Here is a 21,073-nt window from a genome sequence, read left to right as displayed (position 1 = left end):
GGTTACAACACAAACTCTGGTCTTCTTCCAAAGTGCCAAATATTTTGAACTTGGATCTCTAGTTACACAGGAGAGTACTCCTGCTTTGTCTTTTCTGCAATGGCTAATCCAGGCTTGCTGAAAGGAATTCATGGGGGTTGTCTTCACAGAGAGCATCAGCTGAGGTCTTCTGCCAGTACAAGTTCACTGTGGGAGAGAACGGAAGAGATGGCTGACGAAGGTGGTGCTGCCACACGGCTTCCCCGCTGGGAACTTCCCACTGTTGCATCGCAGCCACCGTGTTCACCCCTCTGGCCTCCAAATCTGAGCAATGGGGAGCACGCCCAGCACCTCCGTGGCTTCCAAAGGAGAAGGCTGGTGGCCCAGCGTTTATTTCACGTGGTAAAGCACATTGCACGCTTACTCCTCCGGCTTTACAGGAGAAGGGGAACCTTACTACCACAACCATGAAGAGCATAAGGAGTAGATCTGCAGCGCAGGAGGTCCTGTAAGGTGAAGTCACAGCCCTCACGGTTCCCCGAGCCCGCCACAAGCCATTACCCTTCTCTCCAGTCAGGAAGCGTTCAGCACTTCTGGAGAGTGGCCCAGTGTGCCACAGAGCTGAAAAAATCACCCCACTCGTAAGGACTGCAGGCAAGAAGGGGTGCTGGACGATTTCAGGGGTTATAAAAAGAAACGGGTTTTTGCTTATGCTGGTTCCTGGAAGGTCACAGTTGTTGTTCTCTGCTTTTACGAGCCTGGTCCTGTCATTTCTTCATCTCCAGGGCCACCTTCGTCTTTTTTCTTTCTCCTTTAGTCTTGTTTTACTTCTATGTTAGTCCTCCTCCCTGCTTGGAGGTGGGAGGGCTGTAAGCTTTATCCACTCCTGGTACAGAGTGCCAATGCCCAATATATCAGATGTCCGTGTCTTAGGGCTGTCTGTCTCCCAGCACGGCAGGAAGGGAGTCTGTCGGGCCCCCAAGGTGCGGCTGAGAGCGGGGACTGCAGCACGGGCACAGGAGCCCAACGAGCCACGACCTCAGCGTAGGCCTGCCCTGCTGTTACTTGTTAGTTGGGCAACCATAGTAAGCAGGTGGGAGTTCACCGCCAGCAGGTAATGCTGCGTTTTAGGGAGGGGCAGGGAACCAAAAGGAAGAAGAAAAAAAAAAACCAAAACCAAAACCAAAACCAAACAACCCCATCAAAAAAAAACAACATCAAAAAAAGCAACAGCAATCAAGAGCGGAGGTAGAAGTACAAGATTAGCCCCTGCAATCAGGAAGGCAAGAGTTGGCACTGCCACGCACTTGTTTTCAGCCATACATAGTTCTTGGAATTGCCTTGTGTGCCCGAATCAAGCTTCTGTCTGTTCGTAAGCAACAAGTAGGCCCAGGAGAGCTCAAACTGCTGAGAAGCATCTGAGCTGTTTACTAGTCTGGATGATCACAGTTGTGGATTTAAATACTCATACATTTGTCAAAGTACATCATTTTCCTGCTTTGTAAACATCTCATTGGGAGAGGGTGGCGTGAGGGTGTTAAACAGCAGCCTTGTGCCCACTGATTCATTTATGTCACATAAAGTCTAACACCCATTGCTATCACGCTGTCACGGAAGCTAATGCGGAATGGATTAAGACTGCCCAATGGGAATCTTTTCTAAAAAGGATTGCACTGGATTACCGTGAAGTCATATTGAAGCATTTGGCCTTTAAGGTCCAGTTTCTCTCACAGAACCAGCAACAGCACTCTACTTATGACAGTTTGTTATGCAGACTTCTTTCAGCATCATTTCTTATATACTGGCCGTGGCCGCGTGAAAAAGCATATTGCACCTAAGAATGCAGACACGGAGCATGACCCTTGCCAGCGCAGCCAGCTTCTCAAGTGTCCCACAAACACCCCTCACACATACACCTCCAGCTTCTTTGCCATGGGACCACCTGCAAGTGTTAGTTCCTGCCACCTTTGGCTGCCTCACAAAGCTCGAGTGAGTGCCCAGCCTGTGCCTCTCCAGCCCCCTGCTCTGCGCTCGGGGCAGCCGGGGAACAGGGCGCTTCAGAAAGGGCAAGCATTCTTCAGTGGAGCACGGCCAAGACATTTTTCATTAATGCTTTACTCTTCTGCTCTTTGGACCCCATGTGATCCAGATTTGCATTTTGCTTGCTTCAGGATTAAAAAAAAAAAAGAGCATTGATACGTGCTACAGCAGCTGCAAAATTATAGCCACGACGGAGGCCGGGCAAGGGAGCCAGGACTTGAGGGAAAGGCAGCATCTTTCATTCAAGTAGCTGATTTAGCAACAGCGCTTCCAGTGTTTGCGGCTTTCAGGCATGCAAGCCCGTCTTCAGGCCCAAATCAGAAGCATACTTCAAATTAACTGCAGGTTTGGGGTGACTGCTCTGAGCTTAATTTAGCATGTTCAACCAGACAATTTGAGAGAAGTCTGTTTTCTGTATTAGCCGTCCGTAATGAGTGTAAATTACGATTTGCTTATGGATATCCGCGTTACCTGGCTCATCCAGCTTTTAGCCTCCGTGCTTCCTTGCCAGGAGAGACGGCTGGCTTGTTGTAGAAGGAATAATCAGAAGGGAGAGGGTAAGGCACCTCTCCTACTCTACTTTAGAGGAGATAACAGAACAATGGCTGAGCCATCAGTTCTAAGGAGGGGAAGTACTTTGGTCAGGCTCCCTTCAACCAGATGCAAATGGGGCCTAAAATGCCAGTGATGTCAAGGCTGAGCTTCCCAAACTACTCTGCACCACCCTTCTGAGATAAGAGGGATGGAAATGCAAAGGAATGCAGGCAGACATGTGGTTTCAGGTGAAGGGGGTGGGCTAGTTTAGCAATTTTATTTTTCCCCCTCAGATACCTCATCCCCTCACTAAGGCCTGCACTTCCAAAGGTATAACCAGAGCCATTTTTCCCCCAAATGGCATGTAACGCATTTTCTTTTTATAGGTACTACACTCCAGTGGACTGACTCTTTGCGGTTGCTGAGACCATGAAAAATAAGAAGAGTGGCATTATCTTGATGTCAGCCATAAGCTCAAGGGCTTTCGCATGACCAGATTTCCTGAAGGCATCTTCCTTTATACGTTGCTGCTGTGCTAGGTTTTAAATTCTTCCTCAGGACACTGGCCCACCAATTTGGCCAGCAGGACATCTCTTGTCCTTGTGTCTCATGCCTTGCCCAGTGCTCTTCCCTGGGGTGAGAGCGGGTGGGGCAGCACCTGGGGAAAACCAACAGAAACCAGAAAAAAAAAAAACCAACATCTCCAGGAGGGTTAAGCCAAAAGAAACCATAAAGAAGTCATTAGAGAGTCTACCCAGAGATTTAAAACAATGTTTAGGATCAGGCAGCCTAGGCAAGGCAGATACCCGGCTTCTGGGCTGCTGAGAAAGCAATGGGAAGGCAGGGAAGGTCTGCCCAGCCTGAAACAAAGGGAGAGTCCCAGAGAAAGGGCAGGGCAAGGTGGATCCAGGAGGTTGTCCCAGCCAAAAGAAGCCTGCTGGAGAGACAGAAAGATTACCTGGAAGCTGTACTCACAGGCAAACATCAGAGGCTGCTTCTCCTTACACAACGTAGTAACGCAAACTTATCCAAGCTCTCTGCAGAGGGGTGAACTTGAGGAACAGAAATGGGCATGCACCTGGGCTATTTCCAAACAACTTATCCAACTGGTATGTGACATTTTGTTTCAGAAAGCCGTGCTCACAGCCACTTTAATTGGCTTCTGTCACGTCGCTCCAGAAGAGTCCGGAGGTTGTCAGATGCGCTGGCTTGGTTAGGAGTGGAGCCCGGGCGCAGTTATCCTGGGATGGTCTCTGCAAGAGGGGGTAACGTTGCAGAATTGCACCCCAGGAGGGGCAAAAGCCTGTTCAGCCACGAAGCTGTCGCAAAGGAAGATCCAGAAGCAGCATCTCTCATGAAAACACAGGTCTGAGAGCCTTCACTTCTTCCTAAAGAAGCTGCATTGAGGCACCCCGTTGCTTTCCATCTCTGCCCTTCCCCGGTATTTTTCCCTTGCATGCCAAGCTCCCAGGTTGTGCAAGCAGCTTCCTTTCGCTCATTAACTCACATCAAAAGCCTGTTTTCCCAAGAGATGTGTCAATTCCCTGCCGTGCTAAACCTTCACAAGTACTGGGATCATCACAATTCCCAACCATCAAAAATGACTGGTTTCATTTCGCTGGGTTATCTTTGCAGCTCACACAGGCAGGCAGGCTCTGAAACACTTGGTAACACTCAGTCCCTCCCCGGTGTCAGATACATCGTGTGCCTGCAGGACAGCCCGTCTGCCCAAGGCCTAGTCACCAGCGAGGTACCACATCAAAATCAAGTGGAAATTTCAGGCTTATTCTTAATATTTCAACATTTGTAATTCCCCTTTCTACAGTTTGGGATTCGTGACGCAGGGAAAACCTTCTACAAATGACACGCGCACGTTAGGGCGGAGAAACATTTCTCTTTGGAGAAAGGCATAAATGCAGAAATTGCAGTGCTGGGCATCCCCGTGCAGCCCCTACTAGCGCTTCTGAGAGCTTGGCCCAGCTGCTGTCAACGAGTAACCACGCTTGCTTATGTGTAAAGACTCTGCAAACCAACAGCAGCTGTTTCCAAAATAACGGGGATACCGATTTCCTTCCTTGGCCCTGTCTTTCCCACATCCCAGCCACAAGGAGACCGTGCTTTCAAAGGGAAGGGGAGGCCGCCAGTCAGAAAGTCACAAAAAGCAAGTCTGCTGCTGAAATCTGCTGCAAGAACGGCATTAGGGAAGGAGAAATCCCCGGTCCTGAGAAACAGCTGACAATCCAACGCGTAGGGCTTCTTCCTAGTGCTGATTTTTCTTCTCTTCTGCAGGCACCTTTACCGCCCTTTTCCTTTTTTTTTTTTTTTTTTCTTTTTTTCTTTTCTTTTTTTGAACCCCCCTCCCATTTTCTCTCCAGCCGAGGGACTTGTTGCTCCATTTTCCCTCCAGCTCCGCTCCCGGCCTGGCCCCCCCCCCCCCCCCCCCCCCCGTCCCCTCTCCAACGCCGCCGGCTCCCCAGCCGATCGGAGCAGGAGGGAGGCTACGGGATCGGTTGTGCTGCTACCCCTGCTCCTTCCTCTCCATCTTCCTCCTCGGTTTTGCCTTCGGCAGCTCCTCTCTGCCAGCGAGGTGTATCACAGCCCGGGGCCTGGGGGAGCAGGGGGAACTACGGCAACAGGTCCCGCAAAACGGACACAAAACTGGGGAGAGCTGTTAAGGATTCACTGGTGCGGGAGCATACAAGGAAAGGGATGAGACAGAAGGCCTGGCTACGGCTCTTCCTCTATAATTTAATTTGTCCAGCCAGGGAAAAAGTCATACTATGGCACAGCCATACAACAGCATAAGCAAATATATTTAAAAAAAAAAAAAAATAAAAGTGAGGCCAGGGCAGCAAATGGTCTGTTACGTTCGCTCAGCTAGGCAGAAACAAAAGCCAGGCTTGGATTATTTGCTACACACAGCAAACCAGGGTTCAGCGACTCTTCTTTTTGGGAGGCCAAAAGGGGAAAGGTTTTCCTTGACACTTCAACCTGTTAAAGTACTGCCAGCTCTGCAGAAATTATTTACTCCCGATGGACACGCTACCGCTGTCAGACCGATGAGCTTAACGACCTGCCAGCCACGGAAGGTAAAGCCCTGAATAAATCACAACAAATGAAAATACTGTTAGCAGTTTCATAATTTAATGAAAAAGTACTTGTAAAAAGGGGACATCTGAAAAAGACCGAGTCCATCTTGGAAAATTGAATATATATATATATATTTATATATATAAAACAAAATGCAAAAACACACAAAAAAAAAATTTGACAAATAAGGTTAAGAGGTAATACTTCAAACAGTTAGCCACTGAACACACAATAAAAACTAGCAAATGCACTTTGGGGACAATACTTGAGAACTACATAACCAAGGGCTCCTTCATATATCTATTAAAATCATGTAAAAATTAGCAAAACCATTGCCCAGACTGGAAACAACTGAATTAATAACCCCAGAAGAGCAGAAACGCTAAGTTTTGCTGAAGCACCATTTTCCCTCCCTTCTGTCACAGGATTCTGGCCACAAAATAACACGGAGGCTTTGCTGACCTCCCAGATCAGTGTTCCCAATAAAAGCTTCATAAAATTTCATGACCAGCGAGAGAGGATTACTAATAAATATCGAAGGAGAACTAAGAGAATCAGAACTGGAATACAAATGAACAGACATTTGTTTACTTATTCTGAATGACCCATGGCTTAGAACACAAAGCATTTCCCGTTAAAATAAAATATGTGGAAACCTAAAATGCTACTGCATATTTACACCAAAAGAAATAATTTTGAAGACACAGCTCTAGAAAGATCAATTACACAAATATACATAAAATCAAGAAGTGAAAAAAAAAAAAAAATTAAGATGCATGAAGCAAACAGAGCAGAATTGCCAAGTATACTTTTTTTTTTTTTTTTTAAATTTCACTACTGAAAAGTCCTCCAGCCCCTGACCTGCTAGTCCTATTGCAACTAGGGAGATTTCAAAGTCTAAAACAGATAAAAAAAGTGTCGTTGCCATTTCCCAAGCTAAAAGCAATAAATTAAGATTATGAAGAAAAACGGGTGGCTGTTTGGATTCTGCATAGTCATCTTCACGCTGGGTGAGGAACACGGCCCGTTTCAGCCAGTGATACCGGGACAGAGGATGCTGTGTGTTTATGAAATGTACAGCATTTCAGAGAAAAACAGTGCAGTTACTTTGTTGATCAACACACCACCAGCTGGAAGACCAGACGTTTGCTCGCATTCAAACAAAAATCCCCCATCATTGGTTCCTTTCCCTTCTCGCTTCCTCAGTACTGACTGAAATGTAATCGCTACTCAACAACTGCTGATTTTAAAGGACGTACAAAAAAAAAAAAAAAGAGTTAGTTTGGGAAACAGCAACTGATCCAGAGGTTGAAAAGCAGCTTAATAAAGTAACAGATTTTCAGCAATTTAAAAAAAAAAAAAAACCAACAAAAAACCCAAACCATACTCCAAAATGATGACTGGCTAAATTTTACAGACCTAGATACCAGAAGTAAGGCTCCTACGCCTGCATTCAGGCAACTAGGATTGAAAATTTGAGCCTGCATAAAAAGTTCAGACAAAATTATTTCCAACTCAGTTTATTTTAAAAATACCAGGTACAAAGACCTCTGGACACGAAATCTCAGTTTTAAGAGGAACCCGGCATCACCGGTGATTGCCTAAATTTAAGTGTCAAATAGCATTTTTCTTTGAAGTAGTACATCTACTTTTGTAAACACTATCCACAAAATTAGCCATCTGTACTTGTTAGCTGGGTAAAATATTTACAAGTGCATCCCACAACAAGCAGCTATGTACAGAGATTAAAAAAAAAAAACAAAAAACTGAAGTACTAGAAGTTGTATATTTACAAAATAAGCAAGTTATTGTGAAAAGGAACACAACCTTCAGCGAGAGCAGGGAATGGGGCCGGGGGGGGGGCACGTCTAGAGGTCAGTGGGTTTGGCAGCGCCGGCGACGCCCGCCTGCACCCTCGGTGAGGAGCCTGCGACCACCACTGCAGTTCCGAGCCTCCCGCAGAAGAGGATCGTCGCTCAGTAGTCACTCCGGGCCTGACCCGGCAGAGCACAAACGTTCCCGGGGAGGGGGGGAAAAAAAAAAAAAAAAAAAAAACAACACACAAACCAAAAACCACCAGGACTTTCTGCACGCTTCCCTTCCTAACGCGTCCACGAGCGTGTTGCTGGGTTAAATCCGTACTGCGGGTGCCCTAAGAAAGCAGCTTCGGCGCGTGTCTCTGTCTGCAGTCTCTTGCAGCGCCTTACGAGCAATGCAAGGACTTCTTTCCTACCTGCCCGCCGTCCCCAGGCTGAACATGAACACGTTGCCCCCAACACAAACTGGCAAGGAGGGGGGGGGGGGGGGGAGCAGTTTCCTGAATTTACCCAAAGGGTAACCGCTCCGTGCTCTCCCAGGTGTTGCCTGCTAACGAAACCGCATCGATTTCCGATTTCCGCCTGACTGTGCCGTAAACCGAGTTAACCTCGCGAAGACCGCAAGCCAATTCACAGTTGAACAAAAACGGCTCCTGATTTCTCTCCCCTCCTCCCCCCCCCCATCCCCTACTGCAACTCTTCCTAACGTAGGTCCTGGACTATTTTCTGGAACCTTCTGATGCCGAGCTTTGCACTGGTACACTGGAATAGGTAAAGGCTGAGTTACCCCGTGGGGGCTTCTAATCACCTTTGTACCGAGCTGTGAGAAATCATATTCTTTTTGTTTCTATTGTGACAATCTCTTCCGAAGTCCTTACTTGGGCTTTCTCTCTCTGAGCTGCTTCGTCTTAACCTCACTTGCTCTTTGTTTTCATCGCTTTCTGCTTCAGAGTCACTCAGCTCTAAGTCAGGACAGTACCCGTCGTTGTCCTGGTACGGAGCACCTTCAAGCGTCTGCTTGCTCCACAAGCGATCTTTTGTTGCAAGTCTTCTCGTGGGCTTTTCACAGCACCGGAGATCTTCGGTGGTCCTCACCAGGCTGTTGGTAGCCTCTTTAAAAGACCGGCTAAAATGTTCTATGGTGGATTTTCTGAAACCGCTCTGGCTGGCCAAGCGAGCGCTGAGCACGGGCTCTTGTTCGTAGGGCGTCTGGCTGGAGCTGTCTCTCTGGCTCACGTCTCCAGCCCTGCCCATCAGGCCGTTGGACTTGGCCGCCAGCCTCGAGTTCTCCTGCTGCACCCGCCCGTTCCCAATGGAAGACTGTCCGTGCAAAGCAGCCTGGAGGGCTAAGGGCTTCCCGGACGGCTGGCCCCGGTAAAACTCCGGCATCGGCGTGGGCCCAGAATCCTTCGCCTCGCTCCGAGGCTTGCCGATCCCCGCCAGCAACCCGTTACTTCTGCTGTCGTGCTGATACCTGGAGTAAGATTTTGCTTTCATTTCAAACGGTTCCTTTGACATCGGCACGCTCCGTTTGCTGTAAACGGTGCTGCTGTTGTCGGGAGAAAGCGGTCTGTTGCCAGGCTTCAGCGAGTTGTTTTTGCAATCTCCTAGTGCTGATTTGGGCATTTTTAACTTCAGGGTGATCCTGGGAGGTGGGTAGAACAGTGTGTTCTCTAGTGCACTTGTCAGGGTATGGCCTACGGGAGAGAGAGATGAGGGGGCAGAAGAAAAAAAAGGCTTTTTAGAAAGAGATTTTTTTTTTTTTTTTTTTTTTACATCGTTTTGTTATCTGTAGCAAGTTTTATAGTCCATCAGAAGGTCACTCAACAGTAAGAAGCATTTGCAAACAATTTGTGTGAAATTATTTTAGGACATTAAAGAGAAGTTGGGATAATGAAAACTGTTCCAAATTACCCACCGTTTTGGAATTTAGGTAAGCATTTTAGCATTTCCATTAAAAACAACAATGTGCCCTTTTTACAGGGCTTTAAGCCAGCGAATTGAACCAGTTTTGAGATATGACTGAAGTAGTTCCAACAAAGCTATAAAAAAGGTTCATATGCAGTTTTGGATGGAGAAAAAACAATGCTTCAAACTGAGTTTCAATTTGGACTTAGTTCAACTCTCTGCTTTGTATTATAAAATCCGCTACGCTTTAAAAGTCTTTTCACCCCAATATATTAATCTTTATGATATTATACACGTACAGCACCATCGCAAAGTGGCTATCAAGCTATACTAATAAGCATTACAAAAGCACTTTTATTTGTAAAGACATAAAATAAATTCAGTAGACATTTCTAATAAAATGCATTTACACAAAACCAAAGTCCTGTACGGTACCGCTGCTTCCACAAAGTACCAGTCTGATCTAAAACAGTTTTAAAAAAACCACCTTGTCAGTACTAATTAAATTATCCATGTTTCAGGGGCAGAGAATAAAAGCACAAAGACTCCCCTCTAAATCGGTAATTAAAAACATAATATGCATCTTGAAAGAACAGAGGGATCTTAATTTCACATTGAAGAAATAGCTGCCTTCCCTATTAAAAAAAAAAAAAAAAGTAATTGTGCTGCAATGTATACTCTTCTTCCTCTTTCCAAATGTTGTGTTCCTTACTTCAGAACGGTCGCTATAAAAGTGAAGGGCAGGGTGGGTTTTGGTACATCAGCATTCCTAACCACTTACTGTTCACTATTAAAAACCAGAGTGCTTCAACTCTTTTTGAGGGAAGGAGAGTAACTGCAGATGTCAAGCTAAGAAAAGCCTCTTTGCCCTGTTCGTCAAGCGTGCAAGGCAACGTGAGAACAGCAGCGACTCCCACCCGTCACTCCTCTCTCTTGCCTGAAGAAACGAACTGCTGACAGCAAGCAAAACTGGACAACCAAGCCAAACAGCTGGAGAACCAAGCGGCGGTGCAGAGCTTGCTGGGGGGAAACAGCACCATAAACCAGGAGCCCAAGGAAGCAAAACCAGCTCGTTTCTGCTATCGGGATGCCGTAGTGATTGGTAAGTAGTAGGCATATACCAGAAAAGGCCGTAAAATAAAGAAATATCCAAGTAAATATTTGAAGAGATTAAGGAGTTTTGTGTGTGTTGCTACTTCCGTTGACTGTGTACTTGAATAAAGTTTTTAAAGGCAGATTTACAGTGTTAAAAACACTAAGCAGGTACATAAAGAGAAGGCGCTTTTCAGTTTAAACACAGACAGAATTTGTAAATATTTTACATCTATATGATTACCTGCAGCAATTTCCTGATTAATGAGCTGGACTTGCAAATTGAAGACCTGTTCATGTACTTTACTGTGGGACAACTTCAGTTTCTCTCTTCTGCTTACCATGTAGCAGAGATTTCTTACCTACGGAAGAATAACAGGAGACTTAATAAGCAACAGGAAAATCAGTCCTGACGTAGTTAAAAAAAGTGCATCATCAACAGAACCAGAACAACATTATGTGCAAAGTTCCTTAGCAAAGTTCTTGTGAATATTATTAAACTTACTTCACTACAAATTAAAAAAAAAAAAAAAAAAAACAAAACAAAACCGAATTTTATTTTAATTGCCAATTTAATGAATCCCTTAGAATATATTCTGCAAGATGGCAGAATATATTTTCATCTCCAAGAACAGTGAGTGAACACAAAATTCCAGTCAGAAGAAAAGTAAGTAATTTCTAAGACTTGCTTGTCTGTAAGCCTGCTTCCACTATGTACAATGCTGAGGATGTTACTGCAGGCAGTACTGGATTGTCCCAAAATTTCCTGGAAAAGTGCTTCACAGAATGATTTTTAACAGGTAAAATATGTTTGCTTCCACGAAAATGACTGCAGCGTTATGAAGTAAAACTTTTTACAAAGCTACCAAAGACAGCTGGCCTGTTTGGACTAAAACTAACACGGCAGATCACCTCTAGAAGAACACTCTGCCTTCTTGTAAAATGTACGCATGCAGTAGTTTCTTTTCTGACTCCACTGCATTGACTCATGAGGCTCAACAAGGCCAAGCGCGAGGTGCTGCACCGGGGTGGGGGTTAACCCCGGGGAGCAGTCCAGGCTGGGGGGTGAGTGGATCGAGAGCAGCCCCGTGGAGGAGGACTTGGGGGTACTGGTGGATGAAAAGCTGGGCGTGAGCCAGCAATGTGAGCTCGCAGCCTGGAGAGCCAACCCCGTCGTGGGCTGCATCGGGAGAAGTGGGGCCAGCAGGGCCGGGGAGGGGATCCTCCCCCTCTGCTCCGCTCTGGGGAGACCCCCCTGCAGTGCTGGGGCCAGCTGGGGGGCCCCAGGAAAGACATGGACATGGCTGGAGTGGTTCCAGAGGAGGCCACAAATTTGCTGGGGGGGGGGGCTGGAGCAGCTCCCCTGTGAGGCCAGGCTGAGAGAGTTGGGGGGGGGGGGGGCTCTGGGGAGACCTTATAGCGGCCTTTCTTCATGTGAAAGGGGATTATAAGAAAGACAGAGCGAGGTAAGGGCCTGTAGTGACAGGACAAGGAGCAACAAGTTTTAAACTGAAGGAGGGAGGTTTAGATTCTAAAAAAATGTCTTCCTTACGCCCAGTGAGGGGGGTGAGGCGCTGGCCCAGGGCGCCCAGAGAAGCTGTGGCTGCCCCCTCCCTGGGAGGGTTAAAGCCCAGGGCAGACAGAGCTTTGAGCAACTGGGCTGGGGGAAGGTGTCCCTGCCCGTGGGTAGGGGGTTAGATTAGATGATCTTTAAAGGTCCCTTCCAGCCCAAGCCATCCTGTGATTCAGCTCCCCATCATTTTATTTTCACTATTTCAGTTAATAGCAACACTTCCACCTAAGGTAGTAAGAACAGGAAGAGGCACTGCAAGTTCTTGATAAACACTTAAAAGAGCTTCCAGAACACAGAAACGGTGTAGGGTCTGGTTGAAAGATATTTGTCAAACATACTTCCCCCAGCACTCAACTCCATCTGTTCAGAACTGGAACCTCTCTCCCCAGACAGGAAATCCCAAGATTCCCAAATTTATATTCGTCCCAGGACATAACTGAGTAGAAAGTCTTGTGGCAAGAAAAGTTCAGACACATCGAGACAGACGTTTCAACTATGAATTACCTCTATTCAGAGTAAGTACATCAATTTCAGGGAAATTTGATGCAAGCCAAGCATTCAAAAAAAGAGAAAAAGCTCAAAATGATCTCTTGAAAAAAAAAAAAAACCACCCTGAAATCCCAACTTTCCATCTGAAGCATGTTATGGGATTTTAATTTTTTTTTTAAAATAAGGATCCATGATATCCAAAGTAGCCCTGGAAAATGAAATCTGAGATTGATTATGACTAGATTCAAGACAACAGTTACACTGACAAGTGCAAATCTTGGCTCCAACACTCATCTCCTTGTATTTTCATGTTCTCTCCCCAATATTGTTTTCCCTTTTGTTACAACACTACTTTCTCCCCCTTTTCTTTCTCCTCTCCTCTCCAATGTCTCTGAATCACATATAGCACATCCACTTTCTTTTGTTACCTTTTTTTTTTTTTTTTTACATTCACCACCTATCTCTAAGTGCTTGAAAACTGCAGGGGATCACTAGCCAACAGGCCAACCTAGTGGGCAGCCTCTGAGCAGTACCAAGCCTGGTTTCCTCCCCTATCAGCTTCCAGAAAAAGGCACTCTCTATGCCTTCCTAATAAATTCCTGCTCTGAATTTTGCTGACAGATTCCATCTTTTCGAAGTACCAGCTTGCTGGCAATCTGGTAAGAGCCCAGGTAGCTCCTGCTAAAAAGATAATTTCCTTTTCCCCCTTCTGAGTAAAGCCACAAGCAGTGGTAGACTCAGCGGGTTGTTTTCAGACCGCTAACCAACCGTAGTGCCTGAGGCAGCTACGTGCAGTGAAAGCAGCAAAGTCTAGAGAGCAACGAGTGATTCAGCCTGCCCGCTCCCTGGGACTAGCTGACACCAGCACCCCGGTGGGGAAGGGAGGTGCGTAAGAGTCCTGAATCAGATGTCACGGGAAGTGGTACGAGTACAGGCCAGCATTATTTTTCTGTGTGTGTGTAGCCAAGAAGTCACTGTGGAAGTTAACCATCTGGGACTTCACCCATTTGCCTTCAAACCACGAGGGTGAGCAGCTCTGCTTTAATGTATTTTTAGGATCCTCCGAAAGCTTAATGCGCACTCGCCAAAGAATACTTACCGCTTTACTTTTGCAAATTGATTGTTCCAAACCCAGAACCGGCTAATATTTACCATTCTGTTATAACCATAGCAAAATGCCTTTTTAGTTACAAACCCAAAGTCCCTCCATCCCAAGACGGAAGGTGGAAGATAAGAATTTGTTAAGCCTGCCCCACTCCTTTGCTGTTTTCACTTACGTTTGTTCAACAAAGGTAAATTTTTTTGTTACTGAATCTGTATCACTAGCAATCACTACAGCTGCATCAAATAAATTTATTCAATTTTTTGAAACAGTTACTCAATTGAAGTTGAAATCAAAAAGTCAATTAGCAAATATGTCCATTGTGCATGGAAACCTGCATCTTAAAACGCATAAAGGAATAACCTGTAAGCAAGTCAGAAAGCACTCCTTTCACGCTGGATCTCTCACTGGACTGAGAAGGGACAGCTCCTGAAAGTCTCTGCAGCAGGCAGTGCAGCATATCACAAGACCGAAGTTGAAGGCCTTACCTTTTTCTTCAGTTAATATTTTTTAAAACATCTCCCTGTGCTTCCCCCATTCCCACTTTTGTCCACGAACGAAGACCTTGCTCACCTGCAAATAGTTTTTCAAGACTTTACCAGTTAAATTCTTACCCTCTCTAGGTCCTGCCTCAAATGCATGAACATCCTCATGCGAGTATGAATGCTATCTTCTTTTGGCTGCACCAAGCCATTTTCTTCATCCTCCTTGGGAGGAAACAATGGTTTGTTAAAGTTACTTTTTCGCTTTAATTTCCAGTAATTGTAGATGAAGTCTACAGCCAGTTTAGGAAGGCCGAGTTCTGCTGCAACATCCTCCACTTTAACTAGGGAGTAAAACTCTTCTTCCAGCTCTCGGAGTTTTTGGGCTCGCAAACTGGTTTTCTCACTCTCTGTTTGCTTCTGGTCTGACACACTCTTGGGGTGCTCATCGACATCAGGCAGCGAATTCTGTTTGTTCTTGCTATGCTTTAGACAATAGGACTTGAATTTGACCTCATCCCCATCGTCCAGGATAGTCTTCATCTCTAAGCTATGCTCAAAGGCACAGGTGACATGAAAGGCAGTGATGCAGCTTTTCACAGAGCACTACAAAGTAAATCAAAAAACCTCAGTCATTAACAGTAGCAACAAACCAGAAAAAAAGGACAGAATTATCTTAATTACATGAAAGTCCATCTCTATAAAAACATATTTCCTAAACACTCCTAAAAATGATCTCTCTGAAGCTGGTATCACTCAATTTAGTATGTTCCTGTTTATGAACAGTGTTCAACAGAAGGACCTTTCTATCCATCTCTGAACCCACACAGTAGGAGTCTTTATACATCTCAGCCTTATTCAAAAGAAGGCAACCCAGACTAACTCCTCAATCTCTGTGCTGGTGAACTAATTTGACAGCAAACAGCTATGAAGAAGTAGGCATCTATCCAATGGTCATCTGCATTGTAAAGCATCTCTGAACGCAAGAGGAACAAAATGCAAAACCGAATTTGCCCCTCTCACATAAATACCATGGGACAAGGACATACCTGAATGCAAGCACCAGTTTTCAGTTTGCATAAACTACACACTAGAGCCCACCGACTTGGTGGAATGTGAGACACCTTTGTGATTGGCTCCATCCTTTCTGGACAAGCAATACTAACCTGGAAACAAAGAAACAGCATGGAAAGCAGTTACCAAGGCAATAAAAACAAGCTCACCATTAATACCAGAAAAAGAAATACGACCACGCACTTATCTCACTGCGAGATCTCCGCGTGCTCGTATTTCTCAGCAAGGGATCCTAAAAGATCCCACATGAACACAGTAATGTGGAATACTACTAGTTTAACCTGAGGGCTAAAAGTTGCAATTTTTCAGAACATCTGAGTAAATGATACTTATTTCCTTTCTGTTGTTTGGGGTTTTTTGTTGTTTTGGTTTTTTTGTTTGTTTGTTTTGTTTTTTTTTCCCCTCTTGTGCTGCTTTAACAGGTCTAACTTAAAAAGTACCAAAATACAAGCGATTCAGAACAAAATAGGAACGCTTACTCACCTGATTAGTTCCTTCTTTGAGATCCACTGACGTGCTACAATAGCTACTTCTGCCAGCTCCCAATTTGGGGCAGAACCAGATCTATCAGTCAGCAGCCAGGGAAAGCCTCGCTTCCCAGCTCTGCCTTTCCACCGAGCGCTCCCCAACGCAAGAGGTGATTCTAATACACTTTCCTAACTACAGATTGTATCAAGTATCATTTGAGAAAGAATACAACAAACTTCTCTTACTGCAAAGCACGGTATATTCTCTTGTGCCAGTTTTCACATACTTAGTCTGGATGATCCATTTGTCTCTGGTAGACCAGATTATGGATATTAATACTAAAAGAAAGAAAAAAATTCAGATAAGCACAGGATACCTTTTCCTATTTTTTGTTATACTAACGTCCATATATCCACTGTGATAGAAATTTCTCAGCTGCCTGTTGTCCATACTGGGAAACAAGGACTATCCTCCGTAATGTGGACACCAAGCCAGACATAAATTATCTCTGCAGGCATCCCTGAGCCACTCCTGACTGACAGGATTTATCCAAGAGTAGACGCAAGAAGGTGGCCAGCTCTGAATGACCAAGACACAGAACTGGGCCAGTATGAGAATGGCACATGGCAGACGATTTCAGCAAGATAACTGTTCTGTCCCAAGAATGCCAGTCTCCAAAAACTCGGATTTTGATGCTTACACAGCACTTTTTAAATTTAGCAGTTGTGTGCTTTGGATGGCTACCTCCTTGAAGCAGAAATGCAATGCTCATCCTAGCTAGGAAGATCGCCACACTTTCTACGAACAATTCACCTGAACAGAGAAGACCTCGATTTTCAGTGGTGGGCAGATCTAAGAATTCAGAGGAGGGAAGTTCCTAGGTCATGCTCTGTGGCACTGTCAGGCCAGAATAAAGCTGATTTCTTAAGAAAACAATTCATGCTGAGATTTGAGCAAAATTTTTTTTTTTTTCCTAGAAAACTTCAAGAGCACTACGCTACAGTATTTTTCATAAATTAACTCCGTAAGACTCTCCTAGGGAAATCCAGGTTATCTGAATTAGTTTAACGAGTGATAATTAAACCTTTGACTTTACAAGAGCCAGTAGACTAAGCTGAATTTTCTAGCTTCCCCTTGGGGGAACACCAACAATCACACGATGCACTTAATTCATCTTAAATCCTGCTTAATCCCTGAGGAGGAAAGGCTTTGCTTCACTAGACCTCCTTTGTGAGGTAGATTTATCCCAAGATAGCAGTGCTACGATCATCAAGTCCACGAGTCACAGTTGCTGTGCTCAAACTGAGTATTTTTGCTGCTCTCTCCTTCTTATTGCACTGCTCTAAGGATCTTTTAAGTAGGTGGACAAGACAGCTTTGCAAGAGATTACTTGGTTCATCATTTCCACATTTAAAAAAGTTGATCAGCAGTTCATGAATTAATGACATAAATTGAGTCAAATAAGATTTATAGAATACTCCACCCTCTCACCCCCCAACTGCAAGCCACATCTGAAATATACGGAGGTCAACCTCCTGCATGGCATTTCCAGAAGTCTTCGTTAGGAAGACAGTGAGATGCTTCAGAGAGGGTCCAAGTTTTACCAGACAAGAAGAATAGGCAGGCAATACGTGATGCCCTCATCAAGTAGTAATGACAATTTAATCTGTTGTGGTCTTCCTGTAAATCGGTAGGGAAGCGACAAAGTTGTCCCTGAAACACCCGAGTGGTTCCACAAAATTATGTCCAGTGCTCTTAAATATCATCAAATACAGCTTTTTTGCTTCCAAAAGGTAAGAGCCTTTCATCAACATAACCTGACCTTGCTCAAAACAGAGCTGGTTACAAGTTGCATCAGTATTTATGAAACAATATTGTACAAAGACTGATCGCAATTCTTGTCCCAGTTACCACTATACTAAGAGGCAAGTCTTCCTTTGGGAATTAAGGGATTTTATCAACTTGTCAGGTTTTCCTTTCAAAAAGAAACCAGAATCTTCGGCGAATTTTTCTGGAGACTGAGTAATACCAGCTTTCCATCGTGCTTCCCAGCAGGAGCTGGGAATTGACACAGACCTTCTCCCTGTCTCTCTCTACCCTTATTAATGCTCTCCCTGCTCCTTCCCCAGAGAGGACTCATAAGGTCAGGAAACATTTATGTTGGAAATATTGTCCATTCAGCTTGTAACGCTGCCTGTTTATACTACCCCACTTTGTAAAAGCACAAAGAGGCACTTACAGAGTCAGGTGCGATTTATTTATACTGGCCGCATGCTGCCTGCGTGTTTCTGATATTCAATGAGAGGAGTCAAGGCAAAGACTGTTTGAACTTTGCTGCTCACAAGGGATCCAGAGAGCGGAGAGGCCAACCTTTTCATTCCCCCAAACCTCCCATCCCAAGGCAGAAATGATCCATCCGCTGTAACATGTAGTAGCTGTTTTCTTTGTTATTTCTTCACCTTGTATCCGGTTACATTTTGACCGCTACACTCTGAAGAAGTTTTAAGAGTGGGAGAGAGTGAAGACAAAGGGCTGTTGAAGCCTCCTCTTTGCAACCGTTTCGCACGTGAGCTGCCAGCTCGACTGTCACCCTGCTGCCCTCTTCTCCCCTGCTAACCTGCCACCAGCAGCTGCACGAGTGCACAACGAGCTGCATGGGTGGCCGGCAAGGGCAGCCCGCTCACAGCAGCAGCTAAGGATAGGCAGCTTGATACCCTCCCAGTCCTAGCTAAGAAAAATAACTTTCTGCTTCAGCTAACACCACACTGATTGAGGGAGGACATAACTGTAATCTAAGGCAGAGAAGGACCTTGAATTTCAAAACACCTGGTGTAAGTTTTCTGGTCTCAGTGTTTCCTTTTTTTTTTTTTTTATTTTCAAAGAATGCCTTTTCAGAAAACATGAAATAGTCTACATGTTTACACTAAAAGATCATAAAGACAGAAGAATAAAAGGATATAAGCCAACAGTGAGTACCCTTTGGAAAATAAAAACCTTCAAATGTCCCAATCAGTCACGTGAGGGTCAAGAAAGCCATTTGACAGCATTAGTTCACAGGGAAGGGAGGGAAGAAAAAACATTTTAAGACAGTGCTGCATGAGTTACCGAAGGAAAATACCTGGTGCAATTGCCTGCAACAATGCTAGCTTATACTCGGTGACTCATAAAGTCCCTCTCTGAACCTTTCACCACAAGGCCCAGACATGTTTACGGCCCGTTCCTCTCTGCGTTCTGCCTGGCTCCATTTTCGTAGGGCCACAAGAGGAAATGGCAGTGACTTTATAATTCACACCCTGGGATTCAAGCTCTGCCACCCGGGTGCTCCCCCCGCAGCCTCTCTCCCTCCGCCAGAGGGAGGTGGCCAGGCAGGAAGGCGGCGTGTGCTCCCTGCCCTGCCAGCACCTGCTTCCCAAACCTGCCGGCTCCTCTTCTGCTGGCAAGAGCATCAAGGCAACCGCATGCAGAAATGACCTCTTAAGAAAACCAGTCCGCTCAGAGCCAGGAGAACTTCCAGCCAAGACACTTCATAAGTACGGGAGGAAAAGTCAGGAGATTTTTGTTTGAATTTTTACATAAATATTTGTGTTTGCCTTTTTTTTTTTTTTCCTCAACTCCTCTCTCCTTAAAGGTGGAAGAGACGCCAGGAACTACAACAAGCAGGCCTGAAAGGAAAAGTGCAACTGCAAAGATAACCTCCTTGAAAAGCAGATATATGCCTGAGACAGAGCTAAGAATTACACATGGCATCTGGTTGCTATGTTAGAAACAAATACCCAGAATCTTAACATCTTCCTCCAAGTTTTGCAAAGGTGAGGCCTGGCTGCACTTGGGAGCAGAAGGTTCAGAAAATAAGGCATCCATCCCCCTGATATCGTGGTACTGACAGATCTGGCTACCACCTCACATTAAACCACCCACTGTAATGGATTTGTGGCTCTTACCAGAAAGAAAAAAAAAAATTCCAAGTACAAATTAAACACAAACCCCACCCATACACAAGTGAACATTCCGATTTACAGAATTACACTGTGACGCTAAACTTGATTCAAAATGAAGAAGTGTAAGGCTTCACAATGAAACTCTCCATTATATATAGGCACAGATATATCAAAAAAGCCTTTACTTAGCAGATAAAAAGCCGCATCTCCCCACTGTTCAGAAAAATGTTAGTTCAAAAAACACCTTAACTACAAATCTTAGAATCTATTCTATACAAATAATGCAACTGGGGGTTCTTTTTTTAAAAAAAAAAAGTGGATGTATTAATGCAAACCGTATGCACCTACCGGAGCATACAAATTCATCAGAAAATAAGAGAGACAGTGAAGCTGCAATGGCACAGTGAACACTCGCTTACATCAGTAACCCCTTCTAGCAGGTCGCTCAGATACCATAACGACACCAAGAAGTGAATGTAAATGGAGGGGACAAAGTGATTAATTAATGGAACATAAGCTGGACTCTCTCCCAGTCTTCACAGACTGTGCAGACTCATCAGAATAAAGCCTGGTATTAAGCCAGACAGATGCCTTATATCATGAGAACGTAAAAATGCAGAAAAGGAACAAGTCGGACAGAGAGGAGTCTACAATACAAAAGAAAGAGGCAGAAATTAGGTTTTACCTCTGGAATCCAGAGAGCACAGCTCACATGTGCCCACTTGGTCCCTGTCCTGGTGGCTTTCATGGCACCTCCTCTTTTGGGACACAGGAGGCACTGAGGATGTATTCCCAGGACACAGGTACGACACAACCAGCTCCCTTCGGGTACTTTTAAGATTCCATAGCACGCCTTGAAGGAAAACAGGCATTGAGATCATTGTGCTGAAATGATTTCACACGTGAGCATTAATATTAATTCGGAGCAAAGCTTTCAAATAGTAAAGGCATGGTTTGGCTTTCCCTTAATCCTTCTCTAAGTTCCTTACCTGAAAATGAGTCAAGAGCTCGATAAACAGTTTCTAAAGCAGACTTTTTATGCCAGTTTCTTTTTAAAACGTGCTGACATTATTTGTTTATAGTGTAAAACATACCCATTGTAACTGCACTTCACCACTGATGTTAAGAACTTCCATCTTTGCTTTTAGTGACTTTTAAATTGCTGAAGCAAAAAATGTAGACATTTCTTTAAATTGGCTGCTGCAACTCATCCTTTTTAAAATCACAATTTCCTACCGCCAATAACTTTATACTCTATCATCATTCTATTTAGATGCAAAGGGATATGAGCTGTTTGACTGATGACTGTTTCCTACAACATTAAATTACCTTTGTGGTTACAGTTCTGTGACTTGTTTGTTACTTTAAATATTTATATAATATTGTAACAAAAATTATGGCATGTACTGAAATTATGAGGTGCTGGAGTTTATGGATATTTCCTGAGTATTGCACTTAACCCCTTGGAGAAGGAGACATTCCTTAAG

General features: G+C 44.7%; 1 protein-coding gene across 4 annotated transcripts in view; it reads right to left on the bottom strand.

Moving 5' to 3' along the window:
* Positions 1-6,470: 6,470 nt before the first annotated feature.
* JADE3 (jade family PHD finger 3) overlaps positions 6,471-21,073 on the bottom strand; it is a 66,866-nt gene continuing 52,263 nt past the window's right edge. For all 4 annotated transcript variants that reach the window (XM_042788875.1, XM_032982483.2, XM_032982485.2 and 1 more), the window contains 5 exons: positions 20,272-20,439; positions 15,156-15,272; positions 14,239-14,712; positions 10,705-10,822; positions 6,471-9,157 (listed from right to left, as the gene is read on the bottom strand). In XM_042788875.1, coding sequence (XP_042644809.1) covers positions 8,265-9,157; positions 10,705-10,822; positions 14,239-14,712; positions 15,156-15,272; positions 20,272-20,439 — 1,770 coding nt within the window. In that variant the 3' untranslated portion in view covers positions 6,471-8,264. The remainder of the gene's footprint in view (positions 9,158-10,704; positions 10,823-14,238; positions 14,713-15,155; positions 15,273-20,271; positions 20,440-21,073) is intronic.

The sequence above is a fragment of the Tyto alba genome, unplaced genomic scaffold, assembly GCF_018691265.1.
Source record: "Tyto alba isolate M040663 unplaced genomic scaffold, T.alba_DEE_v4.0 Super-Scaffold_14, whole genome shotgun sequence".
Lineage (NCBI taxonomy): Eukaryota > Metazoa > Chordata > Aves > Strigiformes > Tytonidae > Tyto > Tyto alba.
The sequence above is the reverse complement of the archived record's forward strand: the minus strand, read 5'-3'. Positions and strand labels throughout refer to the sequence as shown.